Source organism: Crassostrea angulata, chromosome 4, assembly GCF_025612915.1.
Source record: "Crassostrea angulata isolate pt1a10 chromosome 4, ASM2561291v2, whole genome shotgun sequence".
NCBI lineage: Eukaryota > Metazoa > Mollusca > Bivalvia > Ostreida > Ostreidae > Magallana > Magallana angulata.
The window spans coordinates 45,169,116-45,190,554 of NC_069114.1; the positions used below are offsets into that span (position 1 = coordinate 45,169,116).

Consider the following 21,439-nt stretch of genomic DNA (forward strand, 5'->3'; position numbering starts at 1 on the left):
AAAAATATCTGTGTGTGCATTCATATTCATTATACAACAGTGAAGTGATATTTATCCTATTAGGATTCATCCTTTCAAGCCACCGTCTAAAGTTCACATTGCTTTCTCCAGATGGAAGAGGAATGAACATGCATATTGGCCTTGGTCATGCATAGAGGTTTAACTTTGAGACATAATACATAGATATATCATAAGGACAAGTCTTTGTTCCCATAGATGAAAAGGAGAAAAAAAAATGATTATTGTATGTGTTTTCGCCAAACAATGTAAAGAGCTGCTTGAACTTCAACATTGTCATGTTAAAATATGGTTGGTATATGTTTGCATGGTATGAGCAAAAGGGTTTAATAAGGTAGTCTCACTTCTCATCTTCTGCATTTGAATGCACCAGTATGATAAAAGAGGATGATACACAATGGATGTCAATGTGATGATACACAATGGACGTCAATGTGATATCTCAATATTAAAGCACCTGAACGTGTAGGACAGGGATGCCAGGAATTATGTTTGTTCAAGTAAATATAAAAAAAAGTCTGTGTGACAGATGGCCCAGGATCTTGAATGAATGTAATCCAAATTTAGTCTCCTCTGATGCTTGGTATCTTAATATAGTATTAGTACACGGACCTCCTAGTACATGGAGCATACTCCATTAAAGTCCATATTATGTTAAAAAAAAGGGCACAAGCTCCCAAATTTTGGAATTGAAATGAAACTATATAATTATGATTAATAAAAGAGTCAATGTGACATGTAGTAAATAATATACAACACTATAATCATCATATCCTCTGAAAAGTGCCAACTAGCTGAAAGAGCTCTATTTTATCAATTCATGTTAAAACAACTTTATTCATCTGACTATATATAAAGCTATCCCCTACTATTTTACTTCGTTCTCCAGGCCCTAGAGGATGGCTTTAGTCAGACTACAACTTTATTGCTACTGAATGATTTTGTTATATGTTCTAAAGTAAATTTCTGATAGATACTTGTTAGTATTTACATAGACAGTTTGTGAGGAGAAAGTGCATTGATTTTATTTTACATTGCATGTCTGCATTTAATGTATCTTGTATACATCACTGGGTTCAACGTACCAGTTATTTGTCTTTTCATTTGATTCTTTATGTAAATGTGACATTTTTCTACAAGATGGATGTACAGATAACAGGTTTCTTCCTGCTCTGATTGAGTGTACATGTCTGTCAGGCCCGACTACATCGGTGGGACAGCTAGACGTTATGTCAGATCTGGTCATTACCCAAGTCTTGCTGGATCAGATTGTGATAACATTGATCATGTTGGTAAATGGGATTAACTACTTAATGCAGTTAATCCCTAACGTTAGCTGGTCCCTGTTTTCTTCTGACTTGTTGAATTTACACATTATTCTGGGTTGTGGATATTTAACTTTCAGTTTTACATGTAACCCAAACACAACGATCCACTACCCCCATTTGCAGTAAGGATGCATTTATTCTAGAACTATCAGTAGCAATATCATGAATGTGTTTACTCGCAACCGCACCCTTAAAGCTGCTTGGTCCGATTTTATATCAAATTTTATGCACGCTTTTAAACGATGGCTATGCTTAGTATATGTATAATAATAGACATTGCAGTAGTTTTACCCGTCAATTATGCCAAATTTCAATGAAGAAAAATACGTACAAAATTTGCTAACAACACAAACGACATTAAAATGTACCGCGTTATTTCGCCTCATGTTAAATTTCACCCCTGACGACGAGACAAGTATGGTTGTATTACGACTTTGACATCGCTTTAAATAAAGGTCGAAATGATCAGACAAATTACAAATAAACATGTGTACGTTTTGTTCGCTAATATTTCCAAAGTCTGCTTTCTTTACAATCGATGCATAGCATGCGGGTTGAATAACCCCAATCATTCGGGGGACGAAACCAAGCGGTTTCCTTTTCTAAACATTCCCGTGATGCATTTTGGTTTGTTTTTTCGTTTGCCCAAAGAGAAATTATTTTTATTTACTTTGATAATTTCTAACTTTGAAAGGAGACTGATTCTGCTGGTGTAAATAGGAGAAAGTCCATAACTTTCAAAGATAAATGATTTGTATGGAAAAAATTGTGATACTGTAATTACAAAAAAATCGGACCAAGCAGCTTTAATATTAAATATGTATGAATGCAATGGATGATAGAAAAATACATTTTACTGAGATACATATTGATGTTACTAAAATCCCTGTATTAATACGAGTAAACAACTTTTTAAAAAAATTTATTGTTATAAATTCAGTTAATTGTAGGATGACTATTAATATCGGTTGAACAGAGATTGTTGAAATGATATTTGGTCTGGTTGATTGGAATGTCTGTGTTGATTAAGAACATTAATGTACACAGATGAGTCGTGTATTGAGTGGGGTTCTTTGTTTGACATGTAGAGTTCATGTACACATCTTGTAATGATCATCTTACAGGTCTACACAGGAGTCCCACAGACCCATCAAACATGTCAACAGCATTTAGGTTAATATCAATCCAAGCAGGCAATCCAATTTTCAAACAAATATTTCACTACCATTTTATTTAAATGTTAAAATGCATATTAAAGCTAATGATCTGTATAAAAATATAAAAAATGAGATTTGTATAAAAACCCAGTGTGTATTTTTGTGTAGCTTGACAGCAATTTTTCCATACATTGACCAAGAAACCCCCCTCCCAAAACAGTTTACTTTAATATCATACATGTGGGTGGTAAGGTACACAGGCAATTTATTAAAGGTATATATAATCCAGGTAAACGTGCTGATGACAGCCAGTGAGAGTACAGAATTATTAGATTTGTTCATTAGTGTCCCTTGGACTTCGGTATACCTGCTGAAATTTTAATTCCATAGGTATAGGCCCCATTGTTCTCTTGCACAACCTTACATCTGTCTTTGTTGTAAAACCCTTCATGAACATTTCCTTTAATTTCATTAAATGTCTGCACTTGTTCAACATTGTTCATTTTGTTGTTGGAATTTTAAGAATTGGGAGGGATGTTATTCTCTTTGAAAGGTATGACATTGTTAATGGTGATAATTTGAAATATAATTATGGATGTATGAATTACTTTTTTTAGCATGTTGCCACTGATTTCAGGAATGACTACTGTGCCTGATAATAGAACCTTTCAGTGAAGAGATAACTGAACAACATTTATATTAGGGGTGTCATAAACTGCCATAGAAATTTGCATGCAAACAACATGAACAAGAAAACAGAATATTGTGTTAGAATAATGCACATCAGTGTTTATTTATAAACACTGCTTTAAATATTATTATCTGTAAGTGGACATGTAATACAAATAGTTTAAAGACAGTCTACAGTGTAACATGCCATTCTATCACATGCAATCTTAACACATACATTATTCTCTTTGTTAGATCTGACAATGTACCCACATTCTGGGCCTCAGGCCAGCCATCCTAAAAGGCGGAAGAAGAGACCAATTCACGGCATAAAGACAGTGGATGTCACTCGCGGGAAGTCAGGGTATGGATTCACCATCTCCGGACAACATCCCTGTGTGTTAAGTGTGATTGTTCCAGGAAGTCCCGCTGATGTGGCAGGACTGAAGACTGGAGATTACGTAGTGTCTGTGAATAATCAGAACGTTACTAAGTACCCGCATGATGACGTGGTAAGGATGGTGGGGATGTCCACCGGAACCCTCACCCTCCAAGTGGCGGAAAACTACAACAGTTCTGAGTCATCGGACGACGAGTATCACCACAGGAACAAAGCCAGGTATCCTAACAGAGTCCGCCCACGCCACGCGTCCAATCGTCATGGAGAGAAAGTTCTGGCAGAGTGTAATCAAAAGGACAAGCATACGCACAATGAATACAAACACAAGGACCCTCATTGGTCAAAAAGTGACTTGAAATTTCAATCAGGCCAATCACGGATGAGATTACATGAGCCAGTCGGAGCTGAAAATGTTTATTCCAGTTCATCAAGTTCTAGTCTTAGCACACCAAAATATTCAGGTTCTGTTGAAAAGCATGGATTCAAGACCCATGATCCTCTTTCTTTACAGCTGCCCAGAACTAAGCAAGCAGTAGTGAAAAGCACCTCCCAGAGTGCTAAATCTTCTCACCATAAGAGCAGTCAACATAACAAACACATGAAATCTCAGTCAAGTGGTGCTCTGCATGGCTCATTCATAGCACCAGGGATCTCATCCTTCCTCAAAACCTCAGCTCATCAAGCCAACTCTGCGAACAATGCATTTATTGCAATGGACGATGATGAGGATGATGGTGATGATGAGGAAAGTTTGCTGAATTGTAGCTTCCATGACATGAGGGTGGTGGTCGGGTACGTTGGTTCCTTGGAGATGCCCAGGGATGCCAACAAACCACACATCCGCCTGCAGACTATTCGAAATGCTGTCAGGAGGTTGAGGGTGGAACAAAAGATCCATACCCTGGTTTTGATGGAAGTCTCGCAGGAAGGGGTCAAGCTGACTAATGCCATGGGAACCACTGTGGCCCATTACCCTGTAGACAGATTGTCCTTCAGTGGGGTCTCCCCTGATGATAAAAGGTTCTTTGGAATCGTGACTCTTCATAGTGTGAACGATGATGAGATGAGTGATGAGGAAACAGCTAGTCAAGAAGATGAACCCGCATCTAGTGGGTCATGTCATGTGTTCATGGTGAACCCCGAGATGAAATCTCACAACATTCATGCTGAAAAAGCCAAGACTTTTGGAATCACCTGCACCTCTGCTCCGGACCGCCATCACCAGGAGAGGAGCCATTGCTCAGAGTTTCCAAGATCTGCCACACCTATTATTGTCTCTATTACCAATCTTTACAAGGACCGCCCAGGTGGCACCTCCAATGATAATGAAGTGGCGTTATCACAGGCCTTTGCAGATCCTTCGAGGGCACCAAGAAGGAGTGCCAGCAACAGCAGCAATAGTGATAGTGGTCTTGGTTTCGGCAAGGACGACCCTGGTCATGTATATGGAGCAGAGGCAGCAGCTGCCCCTCCCAGACCCCCAGATAACCCAGCACCCACCCCTCCCCAGCCAGCATGGCAGAATCAGAGCTACCCCCTGAAAGAGGGGCCAGTCCAACATTGTTCTCCAGGGGTGCAGACCATGCCAACACCACTGCGTGACTCTCAACTGATGCCAGCTCCCTCTAGTGTGTTCAGAAGATTGAATAGATCTAACAGTAGTGATGATTGCTCCACTTTAAACAAGAGAAAGGATAAATTCAACATCAGAGCCATGCCAGATCCATTGAACACCTCAAGATCTTATTCTGGTCACTTGAATCGAGGAAACAACTCTCATCATACCAATGACAGTGATCATGAATCCAACACTTCCAGAGACAGTGAAATGTTTCGATCTTTCTCCCATTCAGATCTACAGAGACCAGTGTCTGTTCCACCAAGAACATCAGAAGATAGTTTCACAACCCCATTCAACAGCAGCAAAGTTGAGAAAGTCGAACTGAATGACAAGAAACTGAGCCCCAGAGCTCATCTTCCACCTTTCCACCTTCTGCGCTCTCCATCAGCTCCACCTGTAGTGAACCATCATCCAGAGTCTGATGCGGATGACTTCGATTTTCCTCATAATACCAGTGGAATGGGAGGATTGATCGAGAGGTTTGAACAGGACCATGCCCTGCGGATATCCTCTCCAGCTGATGTGACCAGACGCTACTCTGAGGGATACTCTCTGCTTGCAAAGGTGAGGGAAATTTATCTTTATTTCAGAAACACTCTTATGCTTAACAGCAGAATGAAATTCAGTTGTTGTTAAACAAGAATCCTGAAGCATCCTCCAATTTACAGTGTTGTAAGGTAAGTGCATTTCAAGGTAAGTTGTAGAAGATTTCTTCAGGATGACAGCTTTATGGAATTTGAATACTTCATTGATATTCACATGTACAGAGTATCAATTTATTATATATAATAATATACTCAGCGTGCAAACATCTCAATGATCCATGATTTCCATCAGTATTTATAATGTCAGAAACTGAATCAGGTCTAAAGCTTGTTTTTTGCCAATTGTTTCTGCTAGCTTGTATGATGGTTAATATGCAAGTTAGTTTTGTGGTTCAGAGAGTTTGTTTGGTGGTAAATCAAGGAGTTACATGGAGTTAGTTTTGTGGTGAATTTAGCTTAGTTTGGTGGTAAATCAGTGAGCTTTGAGGTTCTGAACTTCATCAGCAAGATAACTGAGTTTGCTACACCAACAGAACAGCCAATTCTTCCATATATGTGAAGGTAGCCCTGGTAACTACAACTTATTGTAAGTCTGAGGTCAGCTTGCTAGTTAGGGGACTCAGTACTCTCAATAATGCTTATGTTTTGATTCATCAAGAAATAACCCATGAGAAGGTAAAGAACAAAAATGGCATGATCAAGGAACAAAGTAAACATTAAATTTCTTTTTTTTTTATATTTTTTTTATTTAAAATTGATGTTTTATTAGCTAAACTGTACATTTTAAAACAGTTAGATTAAGGAAAATGTATTTTCATCTGCAGAAAAGTTGATATAAAATGTGTAGGAACTGAATCATTTCAAAATGATTTCAGCCTTGTCAATCTTGTCAATTTCTATATGGATTTCAAACAGTTTTCCTTAGATATAGAGAATGAAATGTTAAATGTAAATGAAATATTATGATTCAGATGTAGAAAAAATGTATATTAATTATTTAGATGTAGAGAAGTACAAAAATGAAATATGATTTAGATGTAGAGAAGTACAAAAATGAAATATGATTTAGATGTAGAGAAGTACAAAAATGAAATATGATTTAGATGTAGAGAAGTACAAAAATGAAATATGATTTAGATGTAGAGAAGTACAAAAATGAAATATGATTTAGATGTAGAGAAGTACAAAAATGAAATATGATTTAGATGTAGAGAAGTACAAAAATGACTAAAAGAGAATGGTTTTGGATTTTTAATGTAATGTTTATTTCACTTCCAAGGAAATTCAACTATGGTACATTAACAAAGATAGTATTTTGTTGGATATTATTTACACTAAAATATAATTATCTGATAATTATATATAAGTGTTAATGAAATCTGACATTATTATACTGATATCAAGAGGAAAGAAGCTGCATTGATAATAGAATTAACACCTTTTTAATTCAATATCGGTATGTTTTATATATCTGGATTTTAAGATATTTAAAAGATGGTATGTGTTATATGATCTTATATGATAATATATTAGCTTTTTAACTATCAATATTATATAAATCTTAAATAACTTATTCACAAAAAATCTGACTGATTTCATTAAAGGAGTTATCTTTCTTTACATGGCTAGCTAGTATAAAGTCATAAAAAATGTAGGAAATTTGCTTTTTATGTGGCAAACATCTGCCAAACCAAAATGATGGGTTTTCTACGGGAAGTTACAGAAATAAAATATATTCTGCACACAACTATTACTTCACTATATGTAGATTTACACATAAACATTTGTTTCAAAGTCAAGTAAAATATGTAAGTCTAAGTATAATGAATTATTTTATGTACAAGATACACTTAGTGGGAAAACATTTGACAGACAGAGGGGTAATGTTTGTAGCACTTGAGCGGTAGGGAAGTGGTTTTCCTGTATTGCACGCTAGCCTGTGAGTTTCTCTGTACCAGCACCCCTAGTCCTCAGTGGGTTACGAGCCCGAGAATATCTCAAGCACGTTAATGATGTGAGATTCTGTTAAGTGGTGATGACTAGGTTCCGAGTTAGTGGGGACTTCTACCCCGTCACAGACAGAAAAATGGACAGCCGCCAGTCCGCTGATGTGTTGCTTTTATCCATCTATAGAGACGGAGTAAGTTTTTTTGGATTACCGGTAATTAATTATTACTGCGCTTTTTTTTGCTTGGTCTTCCAATATTTTTTATTCAAGTTTCAGTATTTAGATGTCATTTTTGTAAGAGATTGAGGAAATGTTTGAAGTTTGTTTTTTTATGTTTATTAATGCATGGAAGTAAATGCAGGCATCCATGTTTGTTTGGTGTTATGAGAGAAACTGATCAGTGCAGATATCTGCAGAAATTATAACTTGAGTAGGATGCTTCTTTTATCACAATTTTTATGTTGTTTTATTGGCAAAGAAATTGTTATTGCCAAGCCTACACATCCATGGATAGAAAATACTTACTGTAAATTCCTAATTATATACTCGAGGAATTCTTATCAGCGTAAAACTGCGAGAAGCACACCTCGCGGATTTTAAAATCTCGCTTTTATTTTATGGACAGGTAAAATCTATTTGAAATTATGATGAAAATTCGGTGTTCACGATTTTATATTCTCGCGATTTGATGCAAAATTGTTGAATCACAGAATTAAGTACTCGTGTAAAGTAAGGAATCAACAGTATGGTGGTCTTTTCATAATCGCAGGATTAACGCTAATAGTTTGAGAATGCCTTCGCAAACATTCATGCAAACTATGGACCTTCCTTGTTGGTTCTGTTTTATAATAGGTCACAGCTGTTTTAGTCTAATTAACCTTTTCCTGCCAATTAAGCATTTTTAAGAATTATTTTATTTTTAAGCTTTTCACAAGGAAACATAGAAAATAGGCTTATGTATACAACCTTTACTTTTTCCTTAAAGAATAAAGATGCAACTGTCCAAACCTATTTCATGATGAAAAATTGACTTTTTCAAAGCTTGTTCTATATATTCCCAAGAGGAAATTTTAACAAAAATGCATATTTTGACACTTTCTGGTAGGATTGTGAAAAAGAGTCATATCAGACACAACAAATTACAAGAGGTATAATGTTTTTAACCATTTTTGTCAGAAAGTCTGTCCATCAATCCTTTTTTTTATCAGCACAACTCTTCTTAAAAGGGTGGAAAGAATTTCATTAAACTTTGTAATTAATTAAAACATAATGTATAGTTGTACAAATTAGCAGGAAATTCTTTTTCCCTGATTTTTCAATTCTACAGTTCAGGGTTGGCAAAAAAGCGGGAAATACTCATATTTCTCAGGACGGTGGGAAATACTGGTAATTATTTATACCCGGGAAATACTGGGAAATAAAGTACAACTACATATTAAAGTACTTCATACTCAGTCTAAATCAAATCTTTAGGGATGTAGACAACAGTACACTTTGTCAGCAATGACATTTTAAAATTGTCTTTGATTTTAACAAGTTTTAAATAGCCAGTAATGCATTGTTTATCTTCTTACATGAATACTCCAAACATGGTTCATTCATACACCATTGTTATTTGTTTTTAAGGTACGTAAGTCAGGTACATGTATAGGTGCATCTATAAGTTATCATAAACATGATATCAAAAGTTCTGTTTTCTAGTTATTTGATGTATGTGAAAATGGGTCAAGAAAATTATGAAAATTAAAGTGTGACTGTGTCACTACCTCAGTATGCAACATACCCAAGAAAAAGCCAATTAATCACAATAATAGTATATATCTCCCCAAAACAGGAGCACAAAACTGTCAGGAGTCATTATTCATTTAACAAAATGTATGATTATTTAATTGTTACTTGTAATACCTACAGTAATTATAACAGTTTATTTTGTGCTTTGAATTATAAATCTGTAAAACACAAAACTTGGGGTTCAAAAAGCTGGACTAAAATTTGTACACTAGCAGCTATAGAAGTCTTTGGGAATAGGTGATCTGGTGAATTTAAGATTCATAAACTGACAGTGAAATGGCAAAGTATGCTAAATTGAGTTTTGATGCTTTTTGTTAATATCTTATATCCTAAACATACGTTTTACTTTGAACAAATTAAAGAAATTAAGATTAAAAATTTGTATTTCCCAGTATTGCCCAGTTTAGTGAAAATCAGTAGTAAAAACTGTGAAATAAGATTAAAGGCTACTATATGATAACGTTATTGCTTTAAGCCATTTATTCATTAGAACTAGCGGTAATTTTTCGACCAATTCTTCGAAGTTGACCTATTTATACTTTTTTTTATTTTATGGCTAAAAATGGCCTCCTTCGCCCAATAAACCGTATCGACCTAATTTCCCAAAAATATGGTACATGTAAATACCGGGACAGGAAATACCGGTATTTACCACCGGTAATTCCCAGCACTTGCATTTCCATGCCAACCCTGATTCTACTGAAACAGTTTGTCAGCACAATTCATCTTAAACTTCTGAATAGAACCTCTTGAAACTATTTAGTTGATTTGGATATTATTAATAGATGACACCACAGGTGCTTGAGGACAGGATCGACCCCCCCTCCCCTTCCACCCCCACCCCAATATATAGACCCCCGGGACCTTATTTTTCTTTTTTTTTAGCTCACCTGAGCTGAAAGCTCAAGTGAGCTATTCTGATCACTTTTTGTCCGTCCGTCCGTCCGTCCGTCCGTCCGTCCGTCCGTCCGTCCGTCTGTCCGTCTGTCTGTCCGTCTGTAAACTTTTTACATTTTGAACTTCTTCTCTAAAACCGCTTATCCAATTTCAACCAAATTTGGCACAAAGCATCCTTATGGGAGGGCGAATATAAATTGCAGAAATAAAAGTCCGATCTGTATTCAAAGCGGAGAAAACCTTGAAACTGTAGAAAAAGGGGGGTGCATTTTTAAAAATCTTCTTCTCAAGAACTACTGATTCCAATTCAACGTAGTTTAGCATAAATTATCCTTATGGGAAGGAAAATATAAATTGCAAAAATTAAGGTCTAATACTGTTTCAAATCTGAGTTATTACGAAAATAATAATAAAGGAAAGGCGTGTTTCAATCAGTTTAATAGCCTCGGATTCGGCATCCGGTAAAATGGGTAGACAAGACTTGGCCTGGGCAAAACAAAAGATAAGCAGTTATTAATCTGTCAATCTCATTAAAATTTCAGGATATTTGATGGACCAGTATATTTGTATTTGCTGTAAATATTGCTGCAAAATAATGCGTATTTGGAATTGACGATTGCCGATCTGCCCCGGCTTCTATTTTGCCACGGCCCGGTTTTGCTTACCCATTTTACCAAGACTCGTATTCCATACTTCTAAAACGAGGTTCTTTGTTTAAAGCAGCCATGACATTATACGAAAAAGGGTCGATCTGACTATGATGAATTTGCTTGTTGTGCAACAGTTCGCGTATGAAGGAAAATTTTTGAAACATGAAAAATATATTGCTGCCGATTTTGTGAAGTAAATCAGGGACGTATATAGTATATACGTCCCTGAGTAAATTGAGGCTAAATATTTCAATGCGTTGACAGTTTTCACACATGACGTTGATGTTAGCTTGTTTTGATTTTCGTTTCGTTTTCATTATTTATGCTTTGTAACCTGGAAACTGTCGTCTGTATTTCGTGATTTTTACGTATCAAATCAAACAGAGACTTCGGTAAATCAAACAGTTACGTTAACTGTTTACCTGCGCAAATTAAGCAAAATCTGATGTAGGAGTACTGAAATACAATTCATTCTATCGGTAATTCGGCATTATTTTTTGCGTAATGGTAGATTAATGGAATAGGTTTTTGTTAAGATGCTCGGCATTTTCTCTAGTTTATTCAGTTTAAATAGAGTTTGATATCGCTTACGGAAATATGTAGGTATATACATGTATATATATGATTCATTTCGAAAAAATAAATTGTGTTCTTTATTTGTTATACATGTAGTGCATGTTTCTTGTGTTTAATTGTTAACAATTTCTATTTACTAACCATTTTTGAGTGTTTGCTTCGAATTATAAGCAAGATATACAGAGAATTGCGAGCAACTCTATGTTTGTACACAGATCTTAAAAGCTAAAGATTAAATCAAAGTACTGATAGTACTGAAAAGCGCTAACCCAGCTTCTGTATGTATATAACAGATATATGTATATAGCATTTCAGCTTCTGTATACGCACTATATTTCCTCATCACTGCATGACAGTCCCTGCAATGATGTATGTAAGCCCCGTACATTAATTTCACAATAACCCGTAAATTAGATTCACAATAGCCCGTGCAGTTATGTGCATAAACCTCTGAAACTGGTTCCCTAACCAGTTTAAATGATGTATACTTTTGCTTAGAGGGGGCGGTTATTCGATGCACCGGAAGTTGAAGTCTAACGACAATAAGGGGCTGAGCTATGCTTAGCACTTTAAAAAGTAAAATAATTGTCAATATTTATTACGAAAATTTTCAAAATCTGTTCTTCCAGAAACCAACTTATTGAATTGTAAACTTAACCTTTTTAGCTCACCTGAGAATAGGGCCACAATGGGGGGTCGAAGTTTAACAAATTAATATATAGAGTAAATCTTTAGAAATCTTCTTCTCAGAAACTAATCGGCCAGGAAAGCTGAAACTTGTGTGGAAGCATCCTCAGGTAGTGTAGATTCAAAGATGTGAAAATCATGACCCCTGGGGATAGGGTGGGGCCACAATGGAGGGTCGAAGTTTAACATATGAATATAAAAAGTAAATCTTTAAAAATCTTCTTCTCAGAAAGTAATTGGCCAGGAAAGCTGACACTTGTGTGGATGCATCCTTTTGTAGTGAAGATTCAAATTTGTGAAAATCATGACCCCCGGGGGTAGGGTTGGGCCACAATGGGAGATCGACGTTTTACAGAGGAATATACACAGTTAATCTTTAAAAATCTTCTTCTCAGAAACTAATCAGCCAGGAAAGCTGACACTTGTGTGGATGCATCCTCAGGTAGTGTAAATTCAAAGTTGTAAAAATCATGACCCCCGGGGGTAGGGTTGAGCCACAATGGGGGATCGAAGTTTAACATAGGAATATATATAGTAAATCTTTAAAAATCTTCTTCTCAGTAACTAATTCGAAGGCAAAGCTGGAACTTGTGTGGAAGCATCCTCAGGTAGTGAAGATTCAAAGTTGTGAAAATCATGACCCCTGGGGGTAGGTTGGGGCCACAATGGGGGATTGAAGTTAAACATATGATTATATACAGTAAATCTTTAAAAATCTTCTTCTCAGAAACTAATTAGCCAGGAAAGCTAAAACTTGTGTGGAAGCATCCTCAGTTAGTGTAGATTCAAATTTGTGAAAAGCATGACCCCTGGGGGTAGGTTTGGGCCACGATGGGAGGTCGATGTTTTACATAGGAATAAACAGAGTCATCTTTAAAAATCTTCTTCTTAGAAACTAATCAGCCAGGAAAGCTGGAACTTGTGTGAAAGCATCCTCAGGTAGTGTAGATTCAAAGTTGTGAAAATAATGATCCCCAGGGGTAGGGTGGGGCCACAATGGGGGGGGGGGTCAAAGTTTAACAAAGGAATTTATAGGGTAAATCTTTAAAATCTTCTCAGAAACTAATCAGCCAGATGATTCTTTATAATTGTTAAGACTTTGGCCTCAGGACAATTCTTTGGCCTCACGAGAAGGTTGAGAGTTTACTGTACGTTTATATCCCATAAAAACTATTGTTAGGGATCTTTTTGAGAACTGCAATACTCAACACATGATATGACTATAAAATCATCCTGTTAGAAAAGGGACTAATGATTATAAACATTAGAATATCCAGGGGAAAATGGATTTTATTTATACAGGATTTACATGAATTATTGTATATTGTCCAGATAGTTTGTATTATGACTCCATTGAGCTGATTTTATCATACCTATTGTTCCTCAGGTGAGCGATGTGGCCCATGGGCCTCTTGTTTAAATTATCCTTTTATGACATTTCTAATCAAATTTATTCATCTATAGCTCAAATTTACATAAAACAAACATTTTTGAAAATAAATCAGACCCTCTGTACATATAATACAAGAAGGTTGCTAACTTCGTCTGCCAGCCGAGAGGCACTGCCGATGAATATTTGTTAAAATGTACTTTCAAACTACATCTACCAGTAAAAAAGGTGACCTCATGTCGTAGCCCCATAATTCCCTTCACTGAATATCTGCATGCCATGCATGATCATTTTCACCGACATGTTGCAAGTTTTGAACCGATTCATCTAGAACCAATGGAAGTGAGGTTTTATCGCAAGGAAGACAACTCTGAGAGATTTATGAAATTGCATGGCAAACTCGAAAAAAGTACAATTCATAAGAAATATGAATTCCAATCAAGCCGAGAAAACTTTTTTATCGTCTTGGGAACTGGAAAATCAAAAAGAAGGCACTCATACTGAGTGTGTTACAATGGAAGACATAAAAGGGAAAAAAAATAAATTCTGTTACGAGTTATCTTCCTTGTGATAAACCTTTACTTCCGTTGGTTCTAGATGGACGAAGTTAGCAACCTTCTTGTATTATATGTACAGAGGGTCTGATTTTTTTTCAAAAATGTTTGTTTTATGTAATTTTGGGCGATGAATGTATAAATTAGATTAGTAATATATCATAAAAAGATAATTTAATAAAAAAAAAATTAAGTCCCGGGGGTGTATAATCAGGGGAGGGGGGTCGATCCTGTCCTCAGTTTAGATCGAAAAAGTAAGTAAAAGTTTATGTTTATTCTATCAGCAAGCTTTTTAAATTATTTAAAGTTGCAGAACAATTGTTTATTAATGTGAATTCGAAGTTTGGAGTTATTGGCCTTATCTCGTTAAATATTTTTTGGATCACCTGTGGATGACACTAATGATCATGTAAATATTCAGTCATTTTTCTTGCATGTTGGCTGGTAATTCTGAAATAAATTTTTTTTAGAGTTATGTCTCTTTTTTTCCATTTATGCATGTACCAGCTAGTACTTTGCTATTCATTACGTGTAGCATTGTTAAACTATGGACCCTGGATTGGGAAAAAAAGGATCTTGAAATAGGAAGATATTGATGATTTGATCATTTTGTTGGTTTGAAATGGATCTGAAAAATGGACCCAGATATCAGCCAGGAAACCCCCTGATGTGGGAGAGTTGGACATGTGAGCTTGCTCATTTTTTGTAGAGTGAGGAGAAATTTGTGAGTTAGCTTACAGTGAAGTCACTTATATAAAGGTTCAGATATCATATCCATCTTTCACATAAATCCTAGTGAAATGTTTTGTTTATTTATAAGCAAGAAGCAATTGTCTTAAGTGAAGAAGTTTAAGGGTTTGCTGAACATGCAAGGGAATGTAGCCCCATGTTGACTCGTTGTACTTTTACAAACAGTTTGATACTTTGTCGCGTAATTTGTGAGGAGGCTTTCAAACTGTGTATAACTCGTTACAACATATTTATAAATATCATCCCTTGTTGTGGATACAGGACACAACAGAAATAGCTTCATACGTTGATAAAGATGAATGAATGTAACAGTTCAGGATCCTCTCGTGTAATCGGATCTATCGTGTACTCAATGCACAGAGGTGTGGTGAAGATCTTAGTGGTGGTGACTGTAAGGAAAGTTTTTATTTCATCGTTCATGATATCATTTTCAATGTGACAATATGGCCTACAATCCTAACAAGGCAGCCATCTTGCAGCGGGCGAAGTCGGCCCGCGTCAGGAGAAGACAGGGCTCTCTCCAGTGTGCTCGCATCGTCTTGTCAACGAACCGGGTATGTTAATATGAATTGATTGACGTTAATATTTCTTCTTTTTTGTATCATCAGGTTTCCCTAAAAGCTGGGCATTTTTTTTTTCTTATTGTGATCTGAATTGAGTGTAAATCTTTTTCAGAGAAAGAAATTTGGGGTGGTAATCAGTTATTTTACTTTTTTTTTTTTTAAGTATTGATTGTTAAAAGGCTGAATTATAGGTTTCATGTCACAGATACAACTGTTGCTAATAGTACGGAGTTATATAACATTGATTTTGATTTGGACATTAGCAGTTGTGTCCTTGGAAGTTATGTAATTTTTTAGATTTAAAAATTACGTTGAATTGCATTGATGGATTTAATTTTCAAAATACAGTTTGGTTTGCACAGTTTTGGAAAAGGAATTGTCTGATAATCAGAAATATGATCTGAAATCTATACCATCTCAAAATTCGTAAATCAAATATGTATATTTCATTGCATAACTCCAGTGTTCTCTAACAATGATACCCCTGTACCTACCACTGTTATGCCTTTGCCCCTTTCAATATAAAGATTTCCCTTGGGTTTAAACCAAAAACCAGTTAAATCTCTTGATCACATCATCAGGGGTGCTAATTTGTTTTTTCGGTATTGATTCATGTGGAGTGTAATGTTTACTATAAGAATTTAATTGATTTTTTTCTTCTTCATTGAATTTTTTTTTATCATTGACATAACTGCCTTTTAAAATATGTTTAACCAAAGATGCTATTAAAGTTACTGATAAAATAGGACTCAATTTTCCAATACATTTACATGTTCTGGAATTATATGGCACGGTGTGAAAGAATCTTGGTGATGTAATTTTAGACTCTGTGTTAGCAGGCTTATGCTTACCTTATGATTGTTATCTTGATAAGATTCAAATTGTTGTGAAAGACAGGCTGCTGGTCTAATCGGCAAACCAAACTCGGCAAACCTATGTTGGTTCTGTATTCCGTGTGTATTAAGACACCGCGGGACTATAGCCATTCCTTGAGGGAGCCCGTCTTAGTTCTTGGTTGTATGCTCTTGGTGTTTGATAATTCAGAAGACCCTCATTTTGAAATTTGGTGATTTAATTTTTAATTAGATGCTTAGTGAGAAACTGAACACCGCTGCATGTGTTATGAAGAAAGAACTGTCGGTATGTCTAAAGCAATGAAACTGCAAATGTTGGTGGAAGCAAAGGGAGTATTCGTGTATAAGTTTGTGGAGCACGAAAAAAAATCTTAGGGAGTAAGTGACAGGAAATGATAGCAAGGAGAACACTTAGATATGTCAAGACTTATTCGCAGGTATCGTCACTATCGTCGCAGCTCCTCTCAGCAGGTATGCTATCTTATCGTCAATATTACTGTAATACATATATTGTGGCAGTCCTGTTTCTTTTGTAGGCTCTAGAAGTATTGTCCTAAATTAAAAAATTATTTAGTAGCAAATGAATTGTGAAGTATTTCTATGAGAAGAAAATCTTTTTCCTCTATTAAACAATCACAGAACAGAGATGAGGCTAATACTTACGGTATGTCCTAGAGTTTTCAAGCAAGTAGCCATTCGCCACTTGGCCCACTTGCTATGGTTTCCATTCAGTTCAAGATCTTTTGATGTTCATTGGTCAATGGCTCTTTGCAAACTGAAAAGTCTTTAACCATTTATATGATTTGTATTCATGTATAAAATGTACATGTATTATCATGATGTAAATTTTTCTGAAGCCTTTGATTTCGGACTTCATCCCCTTTGACAGGTCTGTATAAGCATGTTTTAGTTTCATAAAATGACAGCTGCTCTTTCAGGATGTAACATTTTTGTGATGAGGAAGACATTACCGGTAGTTTTGAAATTAGGAGAGCAAACATTGATAGTGAAAAATACTGACAGTGATAAATAATGAAGGTTTAAAATGAAAAATTAAATAGGGTTTAAACACATTTTTAAGTGAAAATCAATTTCATCAAAATCAACAGGGACCTCTTCATAAGTATATATACTTTCATTACTGCAAACATACAATTTTTCATTTAATGTTTCATAATACTTCATGTTAGAAAAATTAAGGAAACATTAAACTGTACTATATTATTAATATATATATATATGGTCATCAGGTCAGAATTGGTATTTTCAAAATCTTTGGTACAAGTTTCTCTGACTTGGTTCAATACTTCAGTAAGGCACATCAGAACTACACCGAAAAAAAATTGTCACAATCATACAATGGTAGAATTTGTAAGGGAATTTAATTTTGCATTCTAAGTAATAGAGTGTCTTTTATGTATTTTTTATGAAGATTAAGTAAACTTTGGAACATAGAATTACAATAATCTAATGTAAATAAGAGGCACAATGGTGTGGACTAAAAAAAACAAATTCAAATCCAAATTCAGATATATTCTAGAATAGAATTAAAAATTCTTTTCTAAAGGATTCATATCTGTGATTTTACAGAAGTGATCTATAGCCAGTACTCTCAATACAAATCAAATCTTGACAGGTGAAAATGATATTTTCCCTGGTATGAAGACAGAACATGGAAACTAGAGAATTTATATATCAAACATAAACCCCCCTGAAAGCTATCGCTAATGTAAGTCAATTGATATATAAAGAAAAAGGAATATTGAATTTCACTGTGTGCTTGAAAAGGATTTGAATAACAGTATGCTATCTGGCAGTTTTCATGAATATCCAATATTGAATGTGGAGAAGACTCAGTATTTTTTGTCGTTGCATTATTCAAATCATTTCTATCTTCAGAACATTTACTTGCATTTCATGCTTTATGAATATTTTCAACAGATACATGACACTTTATGTATATTGAATATATATATATATAATGAAAACAAAATTGCAGTCTATATATTAATACATTCAAAATCATAGTACGGCACCACATATTTCTCTATATCAATACGGTTACTGCTAATTGCAAATAACTCAAGGCATGCCATTTAACAAAAAATGCAAATCTTTGTTGTGTCCAGATATTACATATTGTTTATATCATCTTGGTAATGCTGATTGGATAATGTGTAAGGTTGACATAGATACTGTGTCCAATAAAATATCATGTAGACACAAATTAATTTACAATATCTTATTAACCCGAGATCAATCGGGCTTGAAGAATAGAAGTGTCATACCATCCGAGCATGGCTTTTGTCTTTTAAATGTACAGTTGTCGAACTTTTCACGACAGGGTTCTATTTACCTGGGCACAGTTCATTGCCTCAGACACAACTTATTGCTAGAATGGTACTTTTGAGGATTTTGTTTTGCCAAATAACTTAAACTTACCTAAAGTTTATGTTAGAAGAAGCGATAATGTGTGCTTGAAGGTTTTCCAATTTTGATGTTTGCGAAGTGAAATATTGGCGATAGTTGAAGAGCTTTCAAATCAAGGAACAAACACGAATATCAAAGTTAAATGTAAATGTCATTGCACCATGTGACCAGTTGAATGTCATTAGGCTAATCTGTGGGCTAATATGTACACCAATGCTTTGTAAATTGGATTTACTTAAAGTCTGTGTATAGCCGAGGATTAGTGCAGCAGAATAAGTCTATGTTGTCGGAATCGCCCAAGTTTTAACCCAGGGACACTACTACAGAGAAGGTCATTAATACAAATGAGTAACTTTTATGGCTTTGAAATTGTGTGATTGTGCCTCTATTTGTGACACAGCAGGCTGTAAAGGGGAATAAAAAAGCTGATAATGTTTCGCCGTGGGATGGATTTTAATACCCAAATCACAGTAAAACTGATGATGTGAATGTAGATATGATTTATTCACTGAAAGGCAGAAAAACTTCATGTACTAGCTCATCTAGCAACCTAAGATGCCTCCACATTCAAGGCTGCTATGAAAGAGGAATTATCTAGAGTGTATATGGAAGTTATTCACTTAATGAACACTGAGAATGTGCAAACAGATTTTTTTCTCCTGTGCTGGTAAATTGAAGATGCATGTTTGAATTGGATATTGATTTTATGTTTGCTTTGATGTTTTTGACATGCCTATTGTGGTGTCTTCTGAGAGTGTAGCCAAGAATTATAATGACATATGAAGAGGATAAAAAAGAGGAAATTCAATGGAGTGCCACTTCATTTAACAGAGAACTAAATTAAAAGGGAAAAAACAGCCCATATAAAATGATTATTTAATGTTTTCCTGCAAATTGAGTGAGTGTTGGGAAAGACATCTGTGTGATATTTTATGTCAAACTGATTTGATGTATTCGACTGGGGATGGCTGAACTAATTGGTTGGAAATCTAAAATCAAATTTTCTACTTTTAATGGACGACAGCGGAGTTTTACCCCTGTCACGGAAGTATTTGATCCGTATGCCACCATACACGCTACACATTTTCGACCTTTCACCCCAGTGATACCGGTCACTGCTGCGTTTGATTATGTCTCCAAATTCATAAAAAAGGTACGAGTTTTCATTAAGATTACCCCAAATCTCATGTACTGCAGGTAAATACATGTACTGGTACATTTATTTTTATATAGATAGTGTAAATTGATTTAAAAAAAGGTTATGAACAGTCTATATAAGATTCCAATATAATTTTCAGTCTGCCAGTGTCTGTTACTTGCAAACACAACATATAACTGACAAGGAAAGTTGGTTGTTGTTTTGATTTTATAATTTCTGTGTATATGTGATTATTGTGGTTTAATAGGAGTTGCCTCCCTTTTCCCTTTACATATTGTGTACTATAATCTCTTCCTGATTTTTCCTGCCCTCTGATCATTTGCCATTAATGAAAAGGGTTACATAGATTCAATATCTACAAGATTTTTATGTGTCTCTGACTTACATCCAATAAGTAGTTCACACATGTAATGTAAAGAAGGGATTATTGATTATGATACATATCACTTTTATAAATTATTTGATAAAGTCTAGAGATTTTGTTTCAGGTCTTCTATCGGTATATTCTGTCTTCACTCTTGTAGGCACTCACAAAACATTCATATTTTTTTGTAATGGAAGGCTAATATTGAAAATATAGCCATACATGTTTGAGCCCATTTCATCTGTTGTCGTGTTTAATGGTGTAAGTCTGACATAACGCTGGACCACAGTGAGACACAACTTGACTTCCTGGTTCGACTTGACCTTACCTGTCCATCCCATCCACTGATCAAGGGTGTTACCTGTGTAGGAAGTCACAGGTGTGACCAGGTAATCGCAATGCCTGTCATTTCTCAGGTCCTCAGAATTCTCCCGTGTGCCTCATGCAGCAAGCATCTGTTTGGTCAGTTATAGGTGTATGAAGGTAAAGATGAGGAACACTGGATACAAAGACATGCAGTCCTGACCTCCACAGTGAAGAAGTCAGTCAAATTATACCATCATGAATTCCTTCCCCTTTATCGCTGCGTTTGGGTTTCACTGACGGGAAGATTAATTTCCTGTTAAACTTGAGAGATTGTATTATTGCTATTGATCCATGATGCTGATTTTCTTCTCCTGCCAGCACCAGTACATGGACACTAGCAAATAGCTACAGAGTTAGGGGTGCCCACAACTATCTCTGTCCAAGGTTATTCCAGAGCTCTGTTGGATTTGTAAACATTATCTTGTGGTGGATCATTTATCTGTTCGAAGAATATCATTTTGTTGCAATGAATTTTCCCCGTGGCGTTCTGTCGTCATCGTATCGTGACCTTAGGAAGGTAAGCTTGTAGATTCTGAGTTGACGTCTTAGTGTTATTGGACTTCTGGTCTTGTCATTCAAAATGTGTACTTGGCATTTGAATGACACTGTTTTAAACACTGTTTACTTTTTATACTATTTTTTTAAAATATAACTTGGAAAAGTTGGGGGAATTTATTTTTAGTCTTTTGAGTTTTCTTATTTATTTTAATAATTACAATAAT

General features: G+C 35.4%; 1 protein-coding gene across 3 annotated transcripts in view; it reads left to right on the forward strand.

Annotated features, from left to right (window-relative positions):
* Positions 1-21,439, forward strand: part of LOC128182478 (regulator of G-protein signaling 12-like) — a 42,646-nt gene that overhangs the window by 594 nt on the left and 20,613 nt on the right. For all 3 annotated transcript variants that reach the window (XM_052851112.1, XM_052851113.1, XM_052851114.1), the window contains exon 2: positions 3,428-5,757. In XM_052851112.1, coding sequence (XP_052707072.1) covers positions 3,436-5,757 — 2,322 coding nt within the window. In that variant the 5' untranslated portion in view covers positions 3,428-3,435. The remainder of the gene's footprint in view (positions 1-3,427; positions 5,758-21,439) is intronic.